Source organism: Portunus trituberculatus, chromosome 46 (genome assembly GCF_017591435.1).
Source record: "Portunus trituberculatus isolate SZX2019 chromosome 46, ASM1759143v1, whole genome shotgun sequence".
NCBI classification, from domain to species: Eukaryota; Metazoa; Arthropoda; class Malacostraca; order Decapoda; family Portunidae; genus Portunus; species Portunus trituberculatus.
This window is the reverse complement of record NC_059300.1, coordinates 21,693,892-21,710,349: the sequence shown is the minus strand read 5'-3', so window position 1 is coordinate 21,710,349 and position 16,458 is coordinate 21,693,892. Positions and strand designations below refer to the sequence as shown.

At 45.0% G+C, this 16,458-nt stretch overlaps 3 protein-coding genes across 5 annotated transcripts in view; 2 read left to right on the top strand and 1 right to left on the bottom strand.

The window, feature by feature from the left end:
- Positions 1-16,151, bottom strand: part of LOC123519854 (DNA-dependent metalloprotease SPRTN-like) — a 97,139-nt gene extending 80,988 nt beyond the window's left edge. Inside the window, exons 1-2 of one of the 3 annotated variants that reach the window (XM_045281439.1) lie at positions 16,000-16,149; positions 13,193-13,270 (exon numbers count right to left, since the gene is read on the bottom strand). The gene's annotated coding sequence lies outside the window, so the exon portion shown is untranslated. Of the gene's footprint in view, positions 1-13,192; positions 13,271-15,999 lie in introns of all 3 variants that reach the window. The other 2 variants (XM_045281440.1, XM_045281438.1) reach the window with 2 other exon arrangements.
- On the top strand, positions 10,664-11,289 carry LOC123519766. Its single transcript, XM_045281271.1, has 2 exons — positions 10,664-11,008; positions 11,044-11,289. The coding sequence occupies exons 1-2, from the start codon at positions 10,664-10,666 to the stop codon at positions 11,287-11,289; spliced, it is 591 nt and encodes a 196-aa protein (XP_045137206.1).
- LOC123519765 lies at positions 11,327-12,250 on the top strand. The gene has a single exon (XM_045281270.1). It carries the CDS (start codon positions 11,327-11,329, stop codon positions 12,248-12,250), a length of 924 nt encoding a protein of 307 aa, XP_045137205.1.
- Positions 16,152-16,458: the final 307 nt, after the last annotated feature.

Below are 16,458 nucleotides of genomic sequence, written 5' to 3'. Positions count from 1 at the left end.
GTTGACATAATGCTTCTTAACTTTGTTAAGTCCTTTGTTTATCCTCAGACTCTCATTGAGAAGTTGGAAGCTGATGGAATTTTGGGCAATCTACTACAGTAGATCACTATTTTTCTTTTGGGTCATACAATGAAAGTTTCAATTCATAGTCATGGCAGAGCTCCAAAGCCAGTTTAAAGTGGTGTTCCTAAAGCCTTAGTTCTGGATCCATTGATGTTCCTCATTTTTATCAGTGACACTTGCTCTCAGATCGTGTGTAATTACAAAATGTCTGCAGATGATATAAAGTTATATTTTCATTCATCAGATCCTTCACCGACTTGCCTTCAATCTCTGCCCAACATGGAGAGTAAGACTGAATTGCTGTCATCAGTAGCTGGTTTCTAGTGACTGAAATTTTCCTCTAGTGAATGTGTCCATCTCCAATTTGCTGGACTACACCATATCTATGCTGAGTGTCTCCATACTCCTATTTACATTCTTAATGGCAAGCCAATAAATATTTTTTATCACAACTTGGAATAACAGTTGGCAATAATTTGAAATTTAACTAACATGTAAGATGTGTAGTTGCTAGAATTGGAAGTGTGGCTGCAAATTTTCTAAAATCTAGTCTACTACTGCTCAGTAGACTTCACATCACTTCTCTATCTGATATCAAACTTACTCTGCATTTTGCTTATTCAGTCTGGAATCTTGGAATTCTTAGTCAGAACAAGCTCCTGGAATCTGCACTATGTAGGTGGACAAAACGGATACCCGGACTGGTAGACCTTTCTTATTAGCTTGCCAGATTAGGACTGATCTCTATCAGGGTATAGATTATTAAGACAAGAACTTGTATATTATTACCATATTTTCCATGGTCTTAGTATCATCTCACCTACAGACATTTTCCTCATGACTCCGGCAGTTCGCATGAGACCCGACAAATTTAAAATTCACACATCATTCTCAGTCTGAATTTCATAGGTGGTTTTTCACTAATCAAATCAAGAGATGGAATTCATTACCATATGAAGTTGTTGAAGCACCTGTATCTAAGTCCAGATGATTAATTTACAGTGCCACCTTACCATGGGATCTGCAATATGGATTATGTTTTCAGGTGAGAAATGTAGTGAAATGATTGATGGCATATGTAATTTCTGGCAAAAATGAATATTTTTCAAGTTACGACTTTTTGGAACTCTATCTTATACTTATCCCTCATTCTCAATGATTTTGGGGGACTTGTGCAAAATTGGGGTTTTTGGGTGGGATAGCATTAAATCGAGTAATGTGCATTCTAAAAAGAGATTGAAAATCAACAAAATCACATAAAAAAAACTCTGAATGGTGGAGGCAGCGGCTGGATGCAGTGGCGCCAACCTTTGGTTCGTTTATCTTGAGCAGTGTTGCCAACACTACATTTCTGGCTATATCTGCTACATCAAACCTCTGCCAATACTACATTTCTGGCTGTATCCATCCACTAAACCACACCCCCAAGGGATGCTAAACAAACTCAACTGTATAACCTTCTAGCTAGGGGGGCTGTGTCCAGGGTTATTAACAAAAGCCAACATATCAACCTAGCTGGGGGATGGGAAGTTCTTCCCTTGACCATCCCCAATGGTTATAAACTAAACCCAACATTATAAGCTTCCAACAGGGGGAAAGCTGCACCAAACAATATAGTTTTACCAAACAAGCATTGAATCAAGCTATAATGTTCATTTGGTTAATGGCCTTTGTGTGGGTCCAGGATGGGCACATCCCCCAAACTAGAAGGTCATTATGTTGAGTTTAATAATTAATAACCCTTAGGAGGATCCCAGAGAGGGGTGCAGCAAGAAGTTATCACGTTGTGTTTGGTTAGTAATCCTGGGAGTGGTCAGGAGGGGTGCAGTTCTCCCCCAGCTAGCAGGTTATTACGTTGGGTTTGGTTAGTACCTGAAAAAATTAGATTTTCTCTGCCCCAATTGGAAATCTTTGAAAGATCAGAAGTCAGGCGTTCTGACATGTGTGAACTGTAGATAAGTGATGTGTGCCTTCCAGGTAACATGTATTAGTATTATGTTACACCACACGCAAACACATTTACACACTCCTTATGCATACATGCAACACCGTACACTAGACGCGGAACACTGCATAGCCAGACGAGCTTCCCCACGTGTCCTGGTCGGTGGGCTCCACACCATGCTCTAACTTTTAGGAAGAATACAGAACCTACTACAGTTACCCGGTCTGCTTTTACCAGGGGTGTGGAGTCTGAGTCTGAGTCTGAGTCGAGGAGTCGGCTACTTTTGGCAGGAGTCGGAGTTGGAGTCGGAGTCGGAATTGAAATTGGAGTCAGAGTCGGAGTCGGAGTTAGTAAAAATATGAGCGACTCCGACTCCTTTATGTGATAAATTTTCGAGTAAAGATTCCACTTCATGGAGATTCCTACAAATTGGGAGAAATTGACTTTGTGGAGGATGTGTCCAATCAAGCACTACATATAAAGATAATTTTCATTAATTTATGATAATTATATAATTGTCAAGTACACTTTTATGGATTGACTTGAAAATATGTAAGTATTGATTCTCTTAACTTTCGTTTTTTGGGTGTGGCAACTAGCAGGCTTTTAGTTTAATCTTTTCTCTTGGCTACCATCCCTGATATAAAAAAAATAGACTATATCGTTGTACTGTAAAAAAAAAAAAAAAAAAAAAAAAAACGGAGTCGGAGTCGCAACCTTCAAATTTTCTGGAGTCGGAGTCGGAGTCGCAAAATTAAAATTTACTAGAGTCAGAGTCGGACTTTTGAAAATCCGACTCCACACCCCTGGTTTCTACCACCCCTTAAAGAAGCAGTCCCATGGATACTCCAGATCCACAATCTGTAGTGGGTGTAGAAATAGTTGGCCTTCCTTGACATAAGGCTTTATTCAACGAAACTACAACTTGGGTGTTACTGGATGGAGCGCCAAATCCGATCTGCCTCAAGTAGGCACCGAGGGTTTACATATCACATGTGGATGAGATAATGAAGCAGTCGAATGAAGCTACGAACGTAGACTACCGTAATGAACAAGACTAAGTGAAGTGCTTGAATACAATAGTACTTTCCCGAATATAAACCACCACATTCTCCCCTTCTTATTAAGCAAATCCCACATATCATACATACAAATACAAATATATATACAAGTACTCTATACTCAATTCCTACCTAACTGACAGATACATCTATGTATATGTTAACCTATCTACAGGTTTTCTGAGTCTAGTAGATCGACGAAGTGGTTCAGGTTCCCTCAGTGACTCGGTGTCCATAGCATCAGCAGGAGTCTCAGCTTCTTGGTTTGAAATGCCGGAGGATTCGCTCTGGTTCACATCATCAGCGTCCAGAGAGGAGGGATTCTGGGATTTCTCTTCGGCAGATGAAGGTAGACGCGTCTTAGCAGGCTGTCCTCTAGGTGTAGGTGCCAGATCCCCAGTCGAGACCGTTGATTCCCTACCGTCAGGAAAACGAACCTTTGCATAATGGGGAGTGGCACTCACGAGGTCAACATCTTCTACAAGAGGATCAGATTTCGAGTTCCGAACAAATTTTCGTAAAAGTACTGGGCCGGGGGATGTCAGCCAAGAGGGGAGAGAATAGCCATTGGACGATTTCCTATGAAAGGAGAACAATCTCTCATGGGGTGTCTGATTAGTTGTAGTGCAAAGAAGAGATCTGATGGAATGGAGGGCATGATCTAATACTAGTTCCCACTGAGATTCATGAATTTTACGGGATCTGATTGCCAACTTAACAGCTTTCCATATAACTCCGTTCTCTCTCTCGCACTGAGCGTTTCCCTGGGGATGATAAGGAGTTGAATGAGTCATAACGACACCATGTTCCATGAGAAATTGTTGAACTTCTCGTGACATAAACTGTGCTCCTCTGTCTGAGTGAACAGAAGAAGGATATCCAAACAATGAGAATATCTTGTGGAAACAGGAAATTACGGTCTGTGCAGACATGTCTTGACAAGGAATGGCAAAAGGAAATCTAGAATATTCGTCAATGGCTGTGAATATATACTTGTTTCGAGTACATGAAGGTTTAGGACCCATGAAGTCTATAGACAACCTGTCAAAACAATTCAAGGCATTAATAAGTCTGGCTTTCGGTTTTCTAAAGAATTTAGGTTTCAACTCAGAACAAATAGAACATTGATTACAAACTCTCTTCACATCTTCCAAGGAGAAAGGCAAATTCTTAGTTCTGACAAAGTGATAGAGTCTCGTAATTCCAGGGTGACAAAGTGAAACATGAATATCTTCAAGTGAGGCAGGTGAAGAGGCTGAAGCAGTGACGCAAGATCGAGACAGAGTGTCACAAGGGATGTTATCAAGACCAGGGCGGTAGTGAATGTCAAAGCAGTACTCTGAGAGTTCTAGTCTCCAACGCATAATTTTGTCGTTCTTGATCTTGGAAGAGTGTTTCATATCAAACATAAAAGACACAGCTTGTTGGTCAGTCAAAATTGTGAATCTCCTTCCCAAAAGAAACAACCTCCACTTACGCAAGGCTTCAATAACTGACATAGCCTCCCTTTCCACAGCAGGTTGTCGCTTTTCAGATGAAGTCAGGGTCCTTGAAAAGAAAGCCACAGGTTTACCTAACTGGGAAAGGGTAGCGGCTAGTGAGGTACCGGAGGCGTCAGTCTCTACCAGCAAAGGCAAATCCTCATTAAATGCAGTGACAGAAGCCTGGCATATTTCATCTTTTAATTCATAGAAACACTTGACTGCTGAATAGTCTAAGGGAAAGTTATCTGATTTCAAAAGAGGTTGAATCCTATTTGAGTAATTTGGGATCCATTGCGAGTAGTACGACAGCAATCCTAGTGTGCGTTTCAAAGAAGCAGCGTTAGTGGGAATAGGCAATTCTGTAAGGGGTCTCAAACGTTCAGGGTCTGGACTAAGTTTTCCATCGGAGATTAAGTACCCCAAGTAGTTTATAGTTCTCAAACTGTACTTGCACTTGTCTTCATTTAAAGTGAGATTGTATTTTGAAGCAACTTTTCTGAAACGAGTAAGATTGCTATCATGTTCTTCTGGGTTACTTCCACATACTATAACATCATCAATGTAAGCATAAGTAGAGGTCAAGTTATTATCATTAATTAATTGAGTAATGACCCTTTGGAATACTGCAACACTGTTAGTGAGACCGAAAGGAATGCGGTTGTATTGATATAATTGCCCATCGGCCTCAAAGGCGGTATACACTTTTCATTATCCCTAAGTGGAATTTGGTAGTAAGCGCTCTTGAGATCTAACTTACTAAATACTTTATATTTAGCAAGATTGTGTACCATTTCATTAATTTTAGGGAAAGGATAGGCGTCTAACTGTGTGAAGCGATTAATGGTAGTAGAGTAATCAACAACCATGCGTTGTCTATGCCTCTCATCTTTTGTAACGAGCACCTGAGCTCGCCAAGGGGACTGGCTTTCTTCGATGATTCCTTTCTCTAGTAAACATCTCACTTCCTTCCGAATGAAATCTCGATCCAATTTACTGTACTGGCGACTAGGTGAAGAGATAGGCTTACAATCACTTGTTAAATTTGGGAATAATGAAGGAGGATTTACTTTCATTACGTTAACACCACATACTGTAAGTTTCTGCTTAGGACCTTGCAAATTGAACTCCACTGACTTATGCATTTCCATGAAATCTTGACCTAAAATTACCTTAGCACATAACTGGGGAAGTACAGAGAATTTAAAGTGAGGGTAACTGAAATTTCGGACCTCCAAATCAACGACACAATGCCCTAGAGTTGTAGCAATATCAGATGAGGCTAAAACTATTTGTTCTTTGGAAGACTTTACAGGAACCTCCAATAATTTAGTGACACAAGGATGCAAGAAACTAGACGTACTCCCACTATCCACAAGAGCAGTCAAACTAACACCGTTGACTCTTACGTTCATTGTGGTGCGATGTGGAGGGTCAGGCAACCCGGAAGCGCAGATGGTACTGGCAGCAACCTCATTTCTTGAGTAGGTAGTCTTGGGTGCTTTACAAGCTTTGCCGAAGTGACCCTTCTTTCCACACTTGAAGCAGTCGACGTTCCTAGCGGGGCACCGCTGGCGAGGGTGGCGAGGGTTTCCACAGAAGTAGCACATACTCTTGCTAGCAGCTGCACTGGTTTCTTCAGCCCTTTCCGCCTGAGGATCCATGTCGCTACGTTTAGGAGGAGCAGAGATCGAAGAAGCAGATGAAAGGTTGCCAAGCGAAGTAGGGGTCACATAAGTCTCTGCATTCCGTTGGGCTGAATCTAGACTTCTTGCGAGTTGCACAGATTCGTCCAGAGTAAGACTGTCTTTCTCCAGCAGTCTTTGACGTATCATCGGTGACTGCAGGCCAGTTATGAACGCATCGCGGATGGATTCTTGAGTATACGTATCAGAGGTGACAGCTTTAAATCTGCAGTCTTTCGACAACAACTTCAGAGAGCGAAGAAACTGATCAATTGACTCGCCACTCACTTGCTTCCTGGTCGCTAATTGATGTCTGGCGAAGATCACGTTTGTAGGCTTCACATAAATGGCTTTCAATACTTCTACGGCGTCGGTGTAGCTCTGGCAGTCGGAGATGTGGTTGTAGACTGAAGGAGAGACGTGATTGACGAGTAGTTTCAGCTTGTCAGGAGCAGGATCTCCGCTCAAGCTGTCCAAGAAGTTCTTAAATGTGCAATACCAATGCTCCCATTCAGCCGGCGTCGTGTCTTGTGATCCCTCGAAGCGATCCGGACGTAGAAGTTTCTCCATCACTGGCTTAGGTGAAGCAGAGGAAGAGTTTCGTTGAATAAATTGTAGTGGGTGTAGAAATAGTTGGCCTTCCTTGACATAAGGCTTTATTCAACGAAACTACAACTTGGGTGTTACTGGATGGAGCGCCAAATCCGATCTGCCTCAAGTAGGCACCGAGGGTTTACATATCACATGTGGATGAGATAATGAAGCAGTCGAATGAAGCTACGAACGTAGAATACCGTAATGAACAAGACTAAGTGAAGTGCTTCGAATACAATAGTACTTTCCCGAATATAAACCACCACACAATCCACAAGGCGCAGTGAAGTAGCAGCTCCCTACAGTGACGTGGTTCTTCGGGACGCCACCCCCACCACCAAGGCACCGCCAGTTATCTCGCCTCACCAGACTTTTCGAGTGTAGTGCTGCGACCCTCCGTACAGTTCCTGTGCTTGTACAGTGCTGGTGACTGTGACAGTGATACAGTGTTTGCACAGTGACTGTACTGTTGTTTACAGTGACAGTGACGTTGAGTGTTAGTCCAGTGGCAGTGTTGTGCAGTGTGCTAGCGAACTTTCGGGCAGTGATAGTGCTTCCACAGTGAGTGTCATGCAGTGCCAATGTTTTGTGTAGTGACAGTGTTTGTGCCGTGCATTTCCTGTGACTTTGTGGCTCTTGTGTGTACCCTAGCTTCCCTCATAGCCCCTCCAAAGCTGGACCACGGTTCCGTACACCCTCCCTCATTCATGGCCGCAGGGTAACTGGCGCGAGTGCGAGCGTCTCCCTTTGCCCCGCCAAACACTGCCCACACACGCACACTCACTCAGCTGATGCCCGTGCTACCACTGCAAACTTATACTTTCTTTAAAAACACTTCCTTTGTCGTGCCTTGCTCATTCAGTTCGCTAAGGCCTGACAACTGCATATATCACCATGAGCTTCCAGCCACATCTTGAGGACACCGACGGCACCCCACGTACAGGTGGAGGTGGACGACAGCCATCAGAATGAAGCGGGTGGAGTGGTGGGTGGAACGCTGTGTTACCAGATGCATCCACCTCCACCACTCACACCCCACTTCTGCCCTGGGAGCAGAACTTCTTCACCTTATCAAGTTCCTGTAACAAACGAGGATACAGGATGAAGCTAAAAGATGCCAGGAGGACAAGTTATGGCGCCGGAAGGAAGCAGACTGCTTCACGACGTTACTGCAGATGTTCACCCCACTCACTACTCAGCCTGGCTCACCTGGCACGGCTCCACCTGCAACCATGGTCTTTTCACCGCCGGAAACTCCACCCAGCACTTCCAGAAGCTCATCAGTGCCCCCTCCACAGAAGGCGATCGCTCAGAATCCGCCTCCTCTACGTGCTGATGCTACCTTCCAAGTTTTTCGCGAGTGGCGACGGCGCTGGGATGATTATTCAGTCATGGTGGACCTGTCTAAGCTTCCATGCCAGAAACAACTGATCCAGCTCAGAATGTGCTTGACTCTAGACACACAGAGAGTTTTAGAGCACACACTGGACATCCCTCCTGACACTGATAAAACTGTGGAAGAAGTCTTAGACGTGCTACAGGATCACATCATAGGCCTTCACAACGAAACCGTTCGCTGCAGAGAACTCCTCAGCTGCAGGCAGCGAGAGGGCGAGGTTTTCTCTGACTTCTATGTCTGACTGAAGCACAATGCAGAGGAGATAGATGTCTGCCCTGGTGGTTCGTCAGTCTGCCAGGAAACACAGCTCAAAATGATTACTCTCATAGGTGTGAGAGATGAAGAGTTAGTGCAGAAACTCATTTCTCTCGACTCCACTGTTTCACTACAGGAAGTAATAAACACCTGCAGGTCTTATGAAGCCACCAGAAAGGCCACTTCTGCCATTTGTGCCCCACCCCAGCTGTGTGCCACCTCCACTTACAAGAAGCAGAAAGGACAAGGCAAAGAAAGGAACTCTTCCACCCACACCTGCCAAACTTGCTTCACTCTGCCAGTGTTGTGCAAGACAACACAGCCCTTCTGACAAGTGCCCAGCTGCATATAGCACCTGCAACAACTGTGGATGCCAGGGTCACTGGTCCAGGACACAGAAATGCCCTGCTATCACTGCTCAGTGCCGGCTTTGCAGTCGTTTGAGGCACTTTGACAAGTTCTGCAAACAGAAACCTAAGTCTGCAACGAAGCATGGCCCCTCCAGTGCTACACAGAAATCCAGCTGCCGCCATGTGGGATCTCCTTTCCATACGCCCCAACCTGTGTGCATTCTTCTTACCTAAGGTGACGTCACTTCCCAGATCCACATGCTGCCTGACACGGGTGCTGATATTACTGTTGTTGGACTCCAGCATATGGACTCCCTGCAGATACCACGGGACAGCCTGACGCCTCCATCTGCCACCACAACGCTGACTGCAGACAGCTCACCCATGACACCTGCCCTGGGTACCTTTCAAGCAACTCTCACCCTCGGCAAGCGTTCCTGTTCTGCTACGATACAGGTCCACCAAGGTGTCATGACTCCACTGCTGTCCATTGGCCACTGTCAAGAGTTGGCCATCATATCTCCTGACTTCCCCAAGCCGATTTTGGAAGTCAAACATGTGAACAGGTGTGGAGAGCTGCCCCTCCCTCCCATCACATCCCCTGCTGCGGCCAGAGTTATTCTTATGTGAATTCAAGGACGTGCTGGTCTCCAAGGAGGATCTGAGGACAGCCCCTCTCAAGCCAATGGTAGGCCCTCCCATGAGGATTCACCTTAAGGAGAATGCAGTGCCCTTCGCCATCAATACACCTTGTCAGATTCCTTTTGCCTTTAGGCAACAAGTGAAGGAGGAACTTGACTGTATGGTCGCTCAGGGTATAATTAAACCCGCAGGTGACGAGCCTTCGGAGTGGTGCCACCCCCTTGTGGTAGTCCCCAAGGATACGGGAGTATGCATCACTGTGGATCTCACCAAACTGAACAGCCAAGTTTCCCACCCAACCCACCCTTCACCCACTCCTTTCTCTGCTATTCGGAGTGTGGACCCGAAGGCAAGGTACTTTTCTACTGCAGATGCCCTCTGTGGTATTGGCAGCTGGAATTGACTGAAGAGGACCAGCGACTCACCACCTTCATTACCTCATTCGGGAGGTTCAAACATTGAAGAGGACCAATGGGCTTTACAGCTACAGGCGACGCTTTCTGCCTCCGTGGTGACATGGCCTTGCACGGTTTATAGAACTGTGTCAAAGTTGTCGATGACATCCTCCTCTACAATGAGAACTTCACCACCCACATCCATGAGATGCTTACCAGGTGCCGTACAAATGGCATCACCCTAAACAGAGACAAGTTTGTCATTGCTGCACCTTCTGCTACATTCTGTGGGTACCAACTCACTGAAGAAGGCATCTCAGCAAACCCCAATAAAGTAAAGGCGATCAAGGAGTTTCCTACTCCGACCAACTTGACTGATCTCCGGTCATTTATGGGATTGGTGAACCAGCTCACAGATTTTACACCTGAGATCGCCTCTACAGCTCAGCCCTTACGGCCCCTCATGAGCCCCAAGAGAGCATTCACCTGGACGACTGATCATGATGAGGCTTTCCGCAGAGTCAAGGAAGCTCTTCAGAGTCCACCAGTGCTTGCCCCTTTTGATCCTGTCAGACCAGTTGTCCTCCAGACTGACGCTTCTCGCCTCCACGGGATCAGGTATGCCCTGCTACAGGACCATGGCAACGGGCAACTTCGTCTAGTTCAGTGTGGCTCCCGTTTCCTTGCCGACCCTGAGACTCGGTATGCCACCATTGAGCTGGAGATGTTGGCTGTAGTCTGGGCCATGTCCAAGTGCCGGCTGTATCTCAGAGGTTTGTAGCACTTCACCCTCATGACAGATCACCGGCCACTTATCCCAATCCTCAACCACTACACACTGGATGCAGTCGAGAATTCTTGCCTTCAGCACCTCAAGGATAAGATTGCATCCTACCTGTACACAGCAGTGTGGCGTGCAGGCAAGCAACTGTGCATCTCAGATGCCTTGTCGCGAGCCCCAACAAGCCATCCCGCTCCAGAGGATGACGCTTCATGTGCTGATTTGGCAGCCACATCAGGGCTGTCCTCACTGTCAACGCTGCTGTACCAGAGGAAGATACTCTGCCTCAGGATGCCGATAGGACTCTGCAGGAGCTCTGAGAAGCAGCGCGGACGGACTCTTCGTACGTCCGTCTCCGTGACTGTGTAGCATCAGGTTTCCCGTCCAACCAGTACGATCTCCAGAGTGACCTACTACCGTACTGGAAACTGAGGGATGATCTCTCCACTGACGGGGATCTCCTTCTTTACAAAGCAAGAACCATAGTCCCCGCTACCCTCAACCGCCACACCCTCTCCCATCTCCATGACAGCCACAGAGGTGTGGAGGCAACAAAACGCAGAGCTCGACAGGCTGTCTTCTGGCCCGGCATCAACTCAGATATCACCAATACGGTGAAATCTTGTGAGTTTTGCTAGGTGCTTCAGCCTAGTCTCCAGCAGGAGCCCTTCCTCAATGACGACCACCCCCAGCAGGCCCTTTGAGTCCGTGTCTGCTGATTTCTTTAGTGTCATGGGGAAGTCCTTCCTCGTTATCACTGACAGACTCTCCAGATGGCCTGTCGTCATCCCCTGTAAAGGAGACACTACTGCTGCTAACACCATCAGAATCTTCTGCAGGTGCTTCCGGAAGGTTGGTGTCCCACTTCGCCTTCGTACAGACGGTGGGCCTCAGTTCGCCAGCCACGACTTCCAGGACTTTATGGAGAGATGGGGTGTTCACCATGTGATGTCTTCACCACACTACCCGCAGTCAAATGGATATGCTGAGGCTGCTGTGAAGTCGGTCAAGCACCTGATTCTGAAAAAAGCACCTTCCAGCAAGATCGACTGCGAGCAGTTTGCCTGCGGTCTCCTGGAACTGCAGAACACGCAAGATGCTACAGGCCGCTCCCCTGCACAGATCCTGTATGGTCACCCTCTGTGCTCATGCATCCCTGCCCACCCTAAGTCCTTTGCAAAGGAATGGCAGGCCAAAGCTGGGGAGTTTGACCGCCGGGCAGCCGCCCATGCTGCGCAAGTGCAGGCGCAGTACAACAGCCATGCTTGTCCCCTTCCCAGGTTGAGTGCTGGGCAGACAGTTTGGATTCAGGACCTGATCTCTCACCGATGGGACAAGGTTGGACTTGTCATGGGCTGCGGCAGGTCACGGGATTATGAGGTGCGTCTCCCCAGCGGCCAAGTGTTGTGGAGAAATCGCCGCTTTCTCCGACAAGTGCCGTCTTCGAGTGGTGATCCCTCCCCTGCTATCCCTGTGGCCCCTTGCTCGGACATTGAACAGTCCTTAGTTTCCCACCCTCCAGTGGTCCCACGCAGATCTCAGAGGCTGAAGCGTGGTTCAGACGAACAATGTTTCCCCTCTCGAGTTCCCGCTGTTTAGGAAACTTGTTCCCACTAACGGGATCACACCTCTGCTATTGTTCACACATACTGGAATTTGTTTCTGCCAGCGGCAACTTAAATTGTGTTTGTAAACATCAGTTGTGACCATCATGGAGAACCACGCACAACATTTGGTTAGTAGTTTATTTCAACTGAATAGTAATGAGAAACTTAATCAAAGCAGTTCAATAATGTGGAGAAATAGGTGACGAGAAACACTTGGAACCAGTTTATTAGGACAAAGCACACAAGTTAGTAGCCCCACTATGCGTCTATTTATAACATATGGATTAAAGAAACACAGTATAAGAAGTCTTAACTCCAGTTAAACAGCTCATCAGTGGGTACTGGGTCTTGATTTTTATGGCAATCTCCTCAAAGACCTAGGCACAAAGCATGTGCTTGGGATAGCCAGCATCCTTTGGCTCCCAGAGGCAGCGTTGTTCTTCTACCATCTCACAAACACTTTTTTTTTTACCGCACTTCTGGACCACACTACCTCACTTGACATCATATAATTGTCAAACTGAAAGTCGAGGAGGAGACGAAACTTCACTTAAGTTTCCCACAGCGGGAACAAGATCACCGTCAGAACCTCAGGAACACGGAACTAGTTTCCAGAAACTGATGCCGCAACACAGTCCCGGCAACATTTGGTGCCGAAACATAAGGAAACATTGTTCGTATGAACCGTGCTTTATGGACAAGAAGCCCACTTGAGATGGACCTATGAGCGTGAGGGGGGAGGGAGGTGTAGATAAGTAATGTGTGCCTTCCAGGTAACATGTATTAGTATTATGTTACACCACACGCAAACACATTTACACACTCCTTATGCATACATGCAACACCGCATAGCCAGACGAGCTGCCCCACGTGTCCTGGTCGGTGGGCTCCACACCACGCGCTCTGTAACTTTTAGGAAAAATACAGAACCTACTACAGTTATCCGGTCTGTTTCTACCACCCCTTAAAGAAGCAGTCCCGTGGATACTCCAGATCCACAATCCACATGAACCTGCCAAATTTGAATGATACAAGTTGTTGGATATGTACATAATGTTAGGTAAGGCACTGAAAGAGGAGAGTGGAGAGATACATCAACACTAGTGGTGTGCAGATAACAATGAAACATTTGAAACATTTTTACTATCCCCATATAGATGTATATAGTAATATCAAAATAATTATCATTAATATTGTAGGCAGCCCATTTAAACCCAAACTTTTTGGGCACTGCACAAAGGGACAGTGTGTTGGCTGGGGGAACACCTGGTTACACCTAGTTGCTGCATCACCAAACAAAACCAGCTGGGCAACTTGATTTTCTTGATGTCATGTTATTCTAGTAAATAATCTGCACAATTTGAAAAATTACAAGATTGTTTTACTTTGTGTTATTTCAAAATATAATCTAAACATGCATAAATCAAGAAATACCTAATAACAAAGTAACGCTAACCACAGCCGCTCCCTCCTGACAGGGTGCTGTCATGCTGTGTCGCTTCAAGGAAATCACAAAAATGTCCGTTACTGTATTACTTACAATTTTGGGAAGCAAAATCAACCTATGATGCACACACAAGATGAACAAGTTTTGCATTGCCTGTGTAGCAGTGATAGAATTCAAAAAGCCTGAAATCACAGTCAAAGCACTGGGCGTCTATGGTGAAAGCAGTTTAACAAATGGTAGAAACTGATATGGTTCACCCTCTCTCAAGAGAAACAAATACAATACTATAAGTAACTCACAGCAAGGTGGGCTCTCATTGGACATCCTGTAGTCAAATGTCCGTGACTAGTTTTGCCATGATAGATTATTTAAGTTATTAGTACTGGCATGGCAGGGTCTCACTGGATATCAGTGACATATGATTTATAGACACCACAACTCCCACAAGCCCCACAATGCTCTTCTAATGTAAACAGTCACAAGAAGGGGAGGAAGACGGAGGAAAACTGCTCACAGGACTATGTGTTTCTGACACAAATTTTATTTTGCAAAGCCTTCTGCCAAAAGAAAAACTTCATAAATGTGAAGTAAAGTGAGTATATTACCACAACATGCAGTTGTGTCATATTCTACTGACAAGGATCGATAGCAAACATAGCAAACTGTTGGCAACTCTGCTCAATATAAACAAACCAACAGTTGGGGCCACTGCTTTCAGCCGTTGCCTCCACCATCAAAGTATTTTCAGATTTTTTTTTCTTTGATTTTGTTGATTTCTGATCTCTTTTGCAATGCACATTACTTAATTCAATTCCCACAGGTCCCCCAAAGATGTTGGGAATGAGAGGTAGGCATAAGTTGAAGTTAAGAAAAGTCATAACTTGAAAAATATTAATTTGTGCCAAAAATGATATACACCATCAATCATTTCACTACATTTCTCAAAAGAAAAACGAAAGCCACATAAGAGATTCCATAGTTGGATGAAATGGCAAATTGCCACTGTTTTAATACAGTCATCCCTCCAGCTCTCCTTGTTTCCCAGCTCCCCTTTGTAGCTCTTTCCCTCCGCTGACAGGACTTAGGAAAAAAATAAAAAGTTAACCAAAACTTAACTAACCCTAAGTTTGACCAAACCTAACTTACTGAACGTAACCTAGTTAAGGCGGCATGTACCACTGATATGTTTTCTTTAGAACCATTCTGACCAATAGCGTGGCTAGGTTATGTTAGCTAGTTTATGTTAGGTTAGATTAAAGTTTGGGTTAGGTTAGTCTAGGTTATTATAATTTTAATCATTTTCATTCCCACATCCTGTCAGCTGAGTGAAAGAGCTGTGATGGAGCAGCAACAAAATGAGGAGAGCTGGAAGAACAACAGCACTGTCCCCAAGAAACCGTCCTGCACACTCGCCTCGATTCCCGGCTCCCACTTCGCAGCTCCTCCACCCAGCTGATTTGACGTCACATATATGATGCCACGCTGTTGGTCAGAGAGAGAGAGAGAGAGAGAGAGAGAGAGAGAGAGAGAGAGAGAGAGAGAGAGAGAGAGAGAGAGAGAGAGAGAGAGAGAATATGAAAAATTAGGAGAGAATATGAAAAATAAGGGGGGGGGGAGAGAGAGAGAGAGAGAGAGAGAGAGAGAGAGAGAGAGAGAGAGAGAGAGAGAGAGAGAATATATGGTATCGAATAAGGCAGTTTCTCAACCTTTTTACCCTTGTGGAACCCTTAAAATACATGACATATCTTAAGGAACCCCTGCGTAAAAACAAAATTATATACCATATATTTTTCATCTTATATGACGTCAAATCAGCTGGGTGGAGGAGCTGCGAAGGGGAGCCGAGAATCGAGGCGAGCGTCCGGGACGGCTTCTAGGGGACAGTGCCAGAACAACTATATTAGGACAGTGACGGGAAATTGGCCCCAAGAAAAAGTTTTTAAAGTTTTGGCTATTTGGGCACACGAGCCACTCCAGGGTTGCCAGCTAGCCACAAATGAGGTCAATGGTACACGGATCTCGTAGAAATAGCAGCTGTCTGCGCTTGCTTTGTGTGAGAAAATAGTGAATGATCCAGCACTCTCGTAAAGAAACCGTCCCTCGCGCTCGACTCGGTGCTAATGGTCGAGTTAAACGCACAAGTATACATGTCCTGTCTGGAGTAAATGATTCTGATATTCTCTTAGTCCTTGCCAGTACCTACATTACCCAATCTTCTTGAGCACCACATGACGACTCACACTAATGTTATGAAGTGAAAAGGATAAAAGTGTGCGCTGGATAGCAATACTTACATTTACAGGTCTCCAACGTGCAGTCATGCCAGGACGAACTAGAATTTAACAGCAAACATTTAACAAATCCCAATTTCACGTTCCAACTTGCTTGCTTGTTTAATGTTCAGTCGCCAGTCGGACTCGGACGATATTGCCTTTTCAACGGCACCTTCTTTAGAAACTTCTATATATCAAAATATTAATATATATTAAAATTTCACATCAAATAAAGTTATAAAATGAAAAGAACAGATTGTGATATTCCTAGATTAAAAAGAAAATCAAATGGTTGACTGGAAAAATCTTATATCATCACTTGACCTATAATATCCACCCAAAATTAATCAGTACTATAACCAAAATTTATACAGATGACCACAATGGTCTTTTTTTGAATATAAATAAACAAACAACAATGATTACAAACCAACGAGGTTATAATATTGAAAAGTGTGGCAAGCGCTGTACTAAAAAAGT

What these genes read in the sequence shown, in the direction of transcription:
- LOC123519766 (XM_045281271.1), top strand. Translation starts at nt 10,664, where the DNA reads ATGACAGATCACCGGCCACTTATCCCAATCCTCAACCACTACACACTG. An exon ending in CTCTTCGTACGTCCGTCTCC is followed by an intron (nt 11,009 to 11,043) that starts GTGACTGTGTAG and finishes CCGTCCAACCAG; the next exon opens with TACGATCTCCAGAGTGACCT.
- LOC123519765 (XM_045281270.1), top strand. Translation starts at nt 11,327, where the DNA reads ATGACGACCACCCCCAGCAGGCCCTTTGAGTCCGTGTCTGCTGATTTC.